Source organism: Microplitis demolitor, chromosome 9 (genome assembly GCF_026212275.2).
Source record: "Microplitis demolitor isolate Queensland-Clemson2020A chromosome 9, iyMicDemo2.1a, whole genome shotgun sequence".
In the NCBI taxonomy this organism is placed as follows: domain Eukaryota; kingdom Metazoa; phylum Arthropoda; class Insecta; order Hymenoptera; family Braconidae; genus Microplitis; species Microplitis demolitor.
In genome coordinates, this window is record NC_068553.1 from 14,819,353 (window position 1) to 14,829,509 (window position 10,157).

General features: G+C 26.9%; 1 protein-coding gene across 1 annotated transcript; it reads right to left on the reverse strand.

Annotated features, from left to right (window-relative positions):
• Positions 1 to 536: 536 nt before the first annotated feature.
• On the reverse strand, positions 537 to 5,860 carry LOC103571571 (dnaJ homolog subfamily C member 3). The gene is made up of 6 exons (XM_008549778.3): positions 5,637 to 5,860; positions 5,411 to 5,521; positions 5,134 to 5,333; positions 4,038 to 4,363; positions 2,588 to 2,928; positions 537 to 2,154 (listed from the first exon to the last, which is right to left on the reverse strand). The coding sequence occupies exons 1-6, from the start codon at positions 5,683 to 5,685 to the stop codon at positions 1,736 to 1,738; spliced, it is 1,446 nt and encodes a 481-aa protein (XP_008548000.1). The 5' UTR covers positions 5,686 to 5,860; the 3' UTR covers positions 537 to 1,735.
• Between the last annotated feature and the right edge of the window lie 4,297 nt (positions 5,861 to 10,157).

Sequence of the window (10,157 nt, forward strand, 5' to 3'; positions counted from 1 at the left end):
TTTACAAATTAATAGAATTTATTATTTTTAACTTTCCACTATGAAAATTGTAAATTTTCATGAACAATTACATGCAAGAGTATTTTCGAGCTCTTTGAGCTCAAAAACAGCGAGAAATTTTTGGGGCTGGCCCAAAGGGCCAACCGATGTCCAGATTTTTTCCTTTGAAATCACTTAGTTACGGTTTGTAGAAAAAGATGAGGCAAATTGGTCATAGTAAGAAATAAATTGAAATATATGTCTTAATAATGACGACCAGAATTAACATCTATTTAGCGCGCGAAAAACGTTCCAAGCTTTAGGTCCATTATTTATTTGCTGGTTCATTATCGGGTTACTCTTTCAAGAACCTGAAAATGTCGACATCAATGAAAACTCAATTTTCGGAAATCGGACAGTAAGCAATAACTTGCCTATTTTTTTTTTAATTTTTAATTTTTTTATACAAAAGTTAAGAATGCTTTCAAATTATTTTAGTTAATTGGAGTGTAGGAAAACATCGCGCTTAATAAATACGCGAAATAAAAACACAAAAATTTTAAATGTATAAATTATTTAAATATATTTAAACAAGTTTATAGCAGTACAATATTTATCTTAAAATGTATATACATTAGAAACTCATCAAACACGCGCACAGCACTTACATTATATTAAAATTAATTTTAAGCAATATTTATATATGTATACATTTATAATTTTGTTAATTAATCAATTAATTAATACATTTATAACTATAATAGCTAGATGACAGTCGACAAAACCCTCATGGAAGATTCTGACTAAAAATAATGGTATGTACATCACTTTAAACCTCTTATAATTCATCTAATTACATCGGTTCATTATTATTACTATACAAATTCTGTTTAAAAATCTATCAGGATCAATAGTCGAAAAATTACACAAGACTTTGCATACATAATCGATGTCAAATAATTTCCTCCCATCAAACTTACGTTCAAATGCTTCTACACCCGAAACAATCAGTCCTACAAAAAAATTTTTCAACCAAAAAATGTTCATTTTTTTATCCAGAACAAAGAAGTTCTTCTTAAATTTTTCGATATCGTGATTAGTTTCCGAGATAATTGCAATCAAAAGTCCCCTTCACGTTAATCACTTGAAATTATGACACATAAATTTAATTTCTCAATTATCTCAATTATTTCACGATATATCGAAAAATTTATAAATACCTTTTTTGTTCTCCATAAAAAAAGGTAAATTTTTTGTTGAAACAATTTTTTCATACGACTGACGGTTTAGCTGTTATAGCTTTTTAAACATAAATTTGACGCACGACAAACTCTTAATTTAAAATTCAAGAGCCTGCGCATAGAAAAAATAAATGAAATAATTAGACTAAATATGTTTACAAAGTCTTTAATGTAATTAATGATAATTGCACAGCTGTTATTTAATTATTAAACTATTTATCTACAAACTATATACGCATATGTACATACACGAGTATATTTGTTGATTTAAAAATGGTCGTGTTCAGTCAATAAACTATTAAAAAATCCTGATAATTAAAAATAATTTCACACTCTGTATTTTAAATTTAAATAACCGACTATTTATCACAAAGGTTTTATTTTAAATAAACAAAATAAATAGTAAACCCGTGTGTCTAGTCGTTAACTATTAATTTTCATATATATATACAAATATATATATGAATTTTTAATTTATTAGTGAGTCATGAGTCGTTGATTGTGACGGATTAGTTTTAGTTGAACTGGAATTTGAACTGGAAGGGCGAGCCATGGAATTGATGGAACTCCTGGAAGGGATTGAAGCCCGATGGATGTTTACCGGACTCAGGGTCAAGAGGATCTTCACCGCGATCGAATTTCGCCCGTTTTTCAGGGTCCGTAAGAACTTCTTTAGCGGCCGCGATGTCGATGAATTTTTTCTCTGCTCGTTTCTTCTCCTCGCCATCCTGGAAGTTGTCCGGGTGCCACGTCTGCGCAGCTTTACGATACGCCTTGACGATGTCTTTCTTTGGAGCATTTCGCGCTACTCCGAGGATCTTGTAGTAGTCGCGGGATTCGGACATTTTTTGACGCTGCTGCGCTGTCTGGAGCAACTCCTTGGCTCGCTGGAAGTGCGGGTCTATTTCTAAAGCTTCTTTCAAATCTCTTATGGCTGTAAAATAATTTTTTTTATGAATAATAATTAAGGGTGGACTAGTTTATTTTATAAGTATGAAACTAGTTTAAATTTCGCATGGAAATAAAAAAAAAAAAATAAGTTTAAAATTTTTGATGCTTACAATAATTTTATAAAAAAAATTGCGGAATTAATTTTGAAAAAAAATCAAAAGCTTGAGCTTTAGAATTTAAATTGACATTTGTCAAAAGTAAATTTTTTAAAATGTCAAAGAATTTTACCGCAAAAAAAAAAAAATAAAATAATTTAAAATAAAAATTAAATTTTAATATTTTTTAAATAATTTCTGTTCCTTAATCTTTGTCCCCGTACTTAAAAAAATTAATAAATCTAGTTTTAGAAAAAAATATCAATACTTGCGATTCGAAACGGCTTTTAAATAAATAATTAAGTAAATAAAAATAATTACCATCATCATACATCTCAGCAGCAAGATAAGCATCAGCACTATCGCACAGCAAAGTTTGATCTTTATGGATTTTTAAAGCTTGCTGACAATTTTTAACAGCCCCAGTAGGATCAGTGTGTGGCATACATTTGCACAATGACTGATAAGCTTTAAGTTTAACATTATCAATATCAGCTTCAAGCTTGAGAGCTTTCTGAGCCGTTTTAACACACTTTGGATAATCATGTGACTCTTCAGCCAGCGAGGCCTCATCAAGATTTTTAGCGACGTCTTTTATTTTTTTGTAGAACTTGAAACATTCTTTGTGTTCTGGATCACGTTTTAAACAACTTCTTATCTCACTGCAAATTTCAATTATTAATTAATTAATTAATTTAATAGATTACAATAATAATAATTACACTGTTAAAAATTTGAGTGAACTCAGAGTGAATGATTTTTTATTTATTTAATTCCCGGAATGAATTTCACTCCGTAGGGAGTCTCGGAAAATTTTAATTATAAAAAAAATTACTAATACATAATGAGCTTAGGTCTTTGATATTTTGACATTTATTTGAGTACGGAAACAATTACGAGCTCCCTTTCCATACTCACGCGAAATGATTTTCAAAAATTATAAGCAGCTGATAATAAAACTTGTACAAATATAATTTCACTGAGTCACAAACTGACGTGTGATTTACATCAATCGTACCATGAGATAACATCTCATATTGTACCGAAATATAAAATATTCCCATAAAAATTATGCCACTATAGCCATTCAATAATTTAATATTTTCACTATGTATTATATATATGAAGTTATAATTTAGTGAGTTACTGAAACATTTTATAAATTAAAAACATAATATTTTAAGTTTAATTATTAATATCTGAATGAATTATTTATTTAAATAATTATGTTTCTAATTAACAGCTGTTTCTATTAAATATAAATTTATTTAAGTATTTAAACTCAGGACCGGAGTGAATGCGGATTTAAATAAAATCCGCGTCGCTCCGAAATCGCTCCGCTCATAAAAAAATCCCTATTTACTGATTTTTTTTAAACACCGGAACTCCGAGTGACGGAGTGAATTCGAATTGAAATAAAGTCCGCATTCACTCCCGATTTTTTATAGTGAAGATATAAAACTTTTTAAAAATAATTTTTTACGCGCCAATTGTCATTTAATTTAAAAAATGATCTATGGACCCTAATAGCCACTTTAGCTTGAAATTGACAGTAATTTGACTATGGAAATTTCCGAAATTTCCTGCCCGAATTTGCCGACAATTTGACAACAAAAGTTGTAAAGAAAAATTCGCACGCGGAATGATTTTATTTAAAAACTCCGGGGCTCCGAGTGATGGAGTAAATTCGGGGTGAAATAAAATCCGTATTCACTCCGGAGTTTTTACAGTGTAGTTTAATAAATAAATAAAAAAATAAACAAATACATACTTTAATGACTCACTAACATGACCAAGGCGATAAAGAAAGTTGGATAATTTCAATAATCCTTCAGTGTTATCAGACAGTAATTTTGTTGCTGAGTGAAAATCATTAACGGCATTCATGTAATCTTTGTTAGCAACATGACATTCAGCTCTTAGTTCACGTAATTCAGCATTCCAAGGACACGATTCTATTGCCGCGGTGATTAGATCGACGGATTCGTAGTGTCGTCCGCTGTGTATTAGCGCTTTCGCTTGCTCAATATTGTCACGAACTTCGTCGATAAGGTAATAATTTTTTAACGCTTCATCATTGGACGGCTCAACTTCCAACTAAAAAAATGTTTAAATAATCTGTTAGTTATTTACTTACATTCATAATTAAACTGTACGGTATTTTTACTTAATTAGAAAAATATTTTCATTTTGAGAAAAAAAAAAATTAATCAAGACTGTTCATAATTTTCATGATACTGAAGTTAGCCGCCGTCTTATAATTTCTAGATTTTTTCAAAACCGACAAATTGTAAAAAAAAAAAATTGCACTTATAATTTTTTTTAATTTTCTACATATGTATTTTTTTAGTCTTATTTTTGTAATTTTGTTAAAAAAAAATCAAAAAATTGTTGATTGTCTATTATCTTCAGGATTATCAATTTCATAAAAAAATCAATTACAAAAAAAAAAATGTACATATTGAAAATAAAAAAATCTATAGGTGCAATTCCTTTAAATATTTTATTTTTTTAAATTTACTGTTTTGAAAAAAATCAAAAAATTATTTAACGTTGGCTAACTTGAGAATCACTTAATTTTTATGATTATGAATGTAACTGACAAGTGGAAATTTTTTGAAGTTGAATAAATAAATAAAATGTAAGTAGAATAAAAATAAAAAAATGCGTATTTAAATCAAGGAAAAATCAGTACGCGCATTTTTTAAAAATTTCATTATTTTACTCAATTTAACATTTTTTTTTTAATTTAGGACATGTCTCATATCTGGTACATTCACATTCTTAAATATTTCTAAATATAGAAAAAAAAAGAAATTCGTTTTCCAGATTGAAACACAAAATAATTTTTAAAAAAACGAACGTACCACATGTTGATAATCCTTAGCAGCTTTATCAAATTGCCCTTGTTTAAATAAAACATTAGCGCGCTGAAATCTAGCAGCAATAAAGTCTGGTTTAAGTTCTAGAACTTTATCGAAATCTTGTAGCGCAAATTTCGGTTTCTCTAACGCGAAATACGCGATACCTCTTTGATAGTACGCTCTATAATTATTAGGATCTCCATCTACAAATAAAATATTAATTAGTCTGGCCTTATCCCACAAATAAATTAATTAATTTAGTAATATTCTTAAAACATACCAACAGCAGCATGACAATGTGTCAGAGCATCTTGGAGTTGTCCTCTCACCAAAAAATTACGACTCATCTCCAAATGCTTGTCGATATCACGTTGTGATACGCTGCCACCCACTAAAATAAATACATATATTATTTATCAACTCAAATTTAAAATAAGGACAAAATTATTGCAGTAAAAATAATAAATATGACAATTGTTGTTTTATTTTAAGGTTAATTTACTTACCGTCTGAATAAAGATTTAGTAAAATAAATATTAAGCCACAAGGAAACATTTTAAATTTTATAAATTTTTTATAACCGATTATGTTTTATTATTTAAAATGTATATACTAGTTATGTTTAGTTGCTTGTTATGGAATAATCACTTATCTGTTAGTTAGTACGACAAAACTATAAAGCCACACAGACATTGCGATCGTGGTCTTACGTGATTGGTCCAACACAGACTGTCGCACACTGACGCACAAAGTATTTTGTATTCTTTTTACTTAATGCATCATCCAAATACATATATGAATACACATGTGGAGGTTGGTAAGAGATATGATTTCCGTACTTGAAAATTTATTGAAAATAATTACAAAAATTTTCAGGAAATTTTTGAAAAATTTTATGAATTGTTTTATTATAAAAAAAAATTCATTGCGGGGAAAAAAATTTTTTTGAAATTCATTTGAAAAATTTTTTGTGTTAAAGGTCAATGACCTTAATAATTGACAGCAACCAAATTTCTAATTTTTTCAAAAAATTTTTCGTTACAAAAATTAGAAATATTCAAAAAATTAAAGAGATTGTTTTTTATTACTGTCATTTAATTTTGTGTGGTATTTTTTTTTAATATCTGAAGAGCAATGAAAAAAAAAATTAATAAAACTTTTTATAATTTATCAAAAGACTTTTGTTTATAGTTGATAAAATTTTTAACGAGTGTGAATGTAGAAGACATCGAAAATTTAAAACTATAAATAAATGAGTGAAAATTGAGCAGACATCAGACGAATTTAAAATTATAAGTAAATAGAGTAAATAATTAAAAAAATAATATTTTTAAAAAATGCACTTATTAATTTAAAAATTTTTTAAATGCGCATTTTTAAAAATTTTATTTTATTAATTATTTACTCTATTTATTAATAATTTTAAATTCGCCTGATGCCTGCTAGAGTAAATAATTTAAAAAATTGATATTTATAAAAAATGCACATTATCCTGAATAATGAGAGTGAGATTTTTTTTTTAACTTCTTCAACCGTAAAGTCATCAAAAAAATGATTATTCAATTTATGAGTATTAATGTAGCAGTCATCAGACAAATTTAAAACTATAAATGAAAAGAGTAAAGAATTAAAAAAATAATATTTATAAAAAATGTACTTATTAATTTCAAAATTTTTTAAATTCCCATTTTTCAAAAATTTTATTTTACTAATTATTTATTCTTCTTATTAATAATTGTAAATTTGTCTGATGTCTGCTACATACATACTCATTTCAATTTTTAAAAATCAACAGTTTAAAAATAATGATTTAAAAAAATTAAAAATATTTTTAAAAACTCACCATCTGCTTCTTTATATTCATTTCTGCAAGTAGTCACTTCAACACTCACAAACACTCATTATCACTTAAAATCACAAATTTATTAATTTTAAAACCAACACCTCAAGTGGTATAAATAAAAATTGACTTTTTGTTAAATTTATTATAACGATCGGCTACATGGCAAGTTATACTCAATTTAAATTTAACAAAAAATTAACAATTTATATTTATTGCCACTTGTATATTTTTTTTAAAAAATTGAACGCGAGTTTAAGTTTCAAAATTTTTTAAAAATTCACATCTGTTATTTCGCATTAATTTTTTGACAACGAAAGCACTTTGAAACTCACAAACACTTATCACTTTTAAACACACAAAATTATTAATTAATTCACTTTACAACCAATACCTAAAAAAAAAGTTTCAACACCAATCCCCGCCATTTTTTTCAACACAATGTCTTCCCGCCACTTCAGTACCCACTGAAATTTTATTAATAAAACAAAATATTTTTCAAAATGTCACTTACAAAAAACTGATTCTAATAAAAATATACACTATTGCAATTAAATTTTGATATAATCACCCGTAATTAATTCACAAAAATATTCAAAAATGATAAGATTACAATTTTTATAAAATTCTAACCCTGTATAATTTAAACTAATCAGATTTCAACAAAATAACACTTGGCACCACTATTTATTATAAAACACGATTTAAAACTATTTAAATTATCAATTGTTAATTTTTTGTAATTAATTATTTAAGTTATAACATTTTATTGACGAAAAAAAAAAATCACGGCACGAATTGCAAGCTTACTGTCGTTAGTAAATGCTCCAACTGATTCTTTGGTGAGTATCATGTGACAGACGCCATTATTGCATCAGTATCCCACTGATTGGCTCTTTTAATTTCTATCCTCGAATCAGGTTGCGCGCGCGAAAATTAAAAATTCAAAATTTTTTTTTTTTTAATTATTAATTAAATCGATTTTGAATATTTAATATAACATTTTATGGAATTACTGATTATAAGCACTGATAATTTTGATAAAATTATTATGAGTGTAAATGTAGCTGACAATTATGATACTGAAATCAGCCAACGTCGAATAATTTTTGAATTTTTTTTAAAACCATAAATTAAAAAAAAAATATTTTAGAAAATTGCACCTATAATTTTTTTTTAATTTTATACACCTACATATTTTTAGTTTTCTTTTTTTCCATAACTGATTCGTTGAAAAAAAAAAATTTGAAAATTATTAATTGTCTACTAGCTTCAGGATAATTGACAATTAGAATTTTTCTAATTCTAAAATAAATAAATAAAATGTACGTAAAATAAAAATTGAAAAATGGGTACTTAGATAATTAAAAAATGAGTCCGCGCATTTTTTTTTAAATTCATAAGGTGGCCAAGTATCTTAACTTTAATTCTTACTGGACTGTCGTCTGCTCCTCAAGTCTATGCAAGAAAATTGTGATTTTCCACATTGATCAAAAAATGTATTAAAATCAAGAATATTGTTCTTGACTTAATTTAACTGTTTTTCCTGTGTAGAGAAACTAAAATTTGAAAGATGTGTTTAAGTTTTCATAACGCACAAATAAAGAATCTTATAAGTTAAAGAAAAATCTTTTATGGTAAACTACCCAGACGTATAAAACTGATGCCCCGGTTTTACGTGCTAAGAAAATGCGGGCGCATAAGATGTTTTCTTCACATTTACCTAACATCGAAAGGAAGATATTAATTCAATTTTTGTTTGTAATAAATCCTGAAAATAGTGATTACGTGACTAACGATTTATTAACTAAGTTTAAATAAAAATTCATTTGAATTTGAATAATTTGAAAAAGTTTTTTATTTTTTAAAAGAAAATGGATATTTCTAAATGAAAATAATATAGTAAAAGCGTCAATAAAAATGAAGAGAATCGTTTCCCAACAATAATATAAGTATCTGTGAAGCTCCTGGAACTTCAAGACTAGTTCAACATAAAGCGGATAACGAAAGCATAGCTTCAAAACATCATAAAATTATTAATTATTGAAAATAAATAAATATATTTATTAGTTTCAATATAATATCACTACGAAAAGATTCGTGTCGAGACATTCATGAATGATAACAACATCCAAAATCTCGATCGTCGAAAAAAGTTCCAGCCATTCTATTGTACGACAGGGAAGTGATAAACCTTAAACACTTAGAATTTGGATTATAAAACTTCTTAAATAAGTTTCTTCCCAAGGACACTACAAGTCGTAGGTGCAATCTAGTGGCGAGCACCGAACTACTCCCGTTGCCGTTACCTAGTAACGGCGACTCCTCCTTTCTCTATGAACATTTTTTCTCCCAAGAAATGTTTCTCTTGGTTTAATTAACTTTTTTTCTTAGTTGGAGCATACGAAAATTCTTGCGTTAAAAGAATAGTACTTATTCCGAGAATTTCAATTTCTTTTTGTCAATTCAACAAATATTTTTTGGATCCAACAAATTTTCGATAAAGGGAATAATTCAGTCAAACGACTTTATTTTGCGCCGCTTATATATTAGTTAAATATTTTGACCTTTAAAAATTTTTACTACACAAGTGCATACTCACTGCACTTTTTTACAGATGAAATCCGTCATTTGGCTGATATAATAATCAAAGACAACTATTTTTGATACAGTTTAATGTGACATAAAAGAATTTTCATCTGTTTTTCACGAAAATTGCGATTTTTTTTCCAATCAACTAATTTCAAAAACTTTATTTTCCAGTAATTTTCTTTATTTTCTAATTCAGAAAATTATCGTTACTTAAAGTATTAAAAATTTTAAAAATATAAATAAAGCTGTTGTATTTTCTTACAAATACAGTTTTTATGTAAGAAATAACTAGAAAATTTAGTAACCAATTAAATGATATTCAAGGAAGTGGGAGATTGGTTTTATAGAAATATTCATTAGCTATTTTACTTCTTACTATCGATTGTGTTGGAAAAATGAACTAAACCATTATTATAAATAAATCAGGCTTCCTTTTTTTATTTGTTATCAAACATATTTAATTTTAATTCACGTTTTTTTGACAATGATTTATATAAATTAGATATACTCTATATCTTAGAGTATATTTAACTGATCTGAAATTTTTAGGAAACTTGACGGCTAACAAACTCGATTGCTGCAAGAACCATCTCAA

Bases quoted from the DNA above. Each gene is read 5' to 3' on its own strand.
- LOC103571571 (XM_008549778.3), bottom strand. From the start codon at position 5,685: ATGTTTCCTTGTGGCTTAATATTTATTTTACTAAATCTTTATTCAGAC. The intron at 5,334-5,410 runs GTATGTTTTAAG...TTTTATTTGTAG, and splicing joins ACATTGTCATGCTGCTGTTG to ATGGAGATCCTAATAATTAT. The intron at 2,929-4,037 runs GTATGTATTTGT...TGAAATTTGCAG, and splicing joins CATGTTAGTGAGTCATTAAA to TGAGATAAGAAGTTGTTTAA.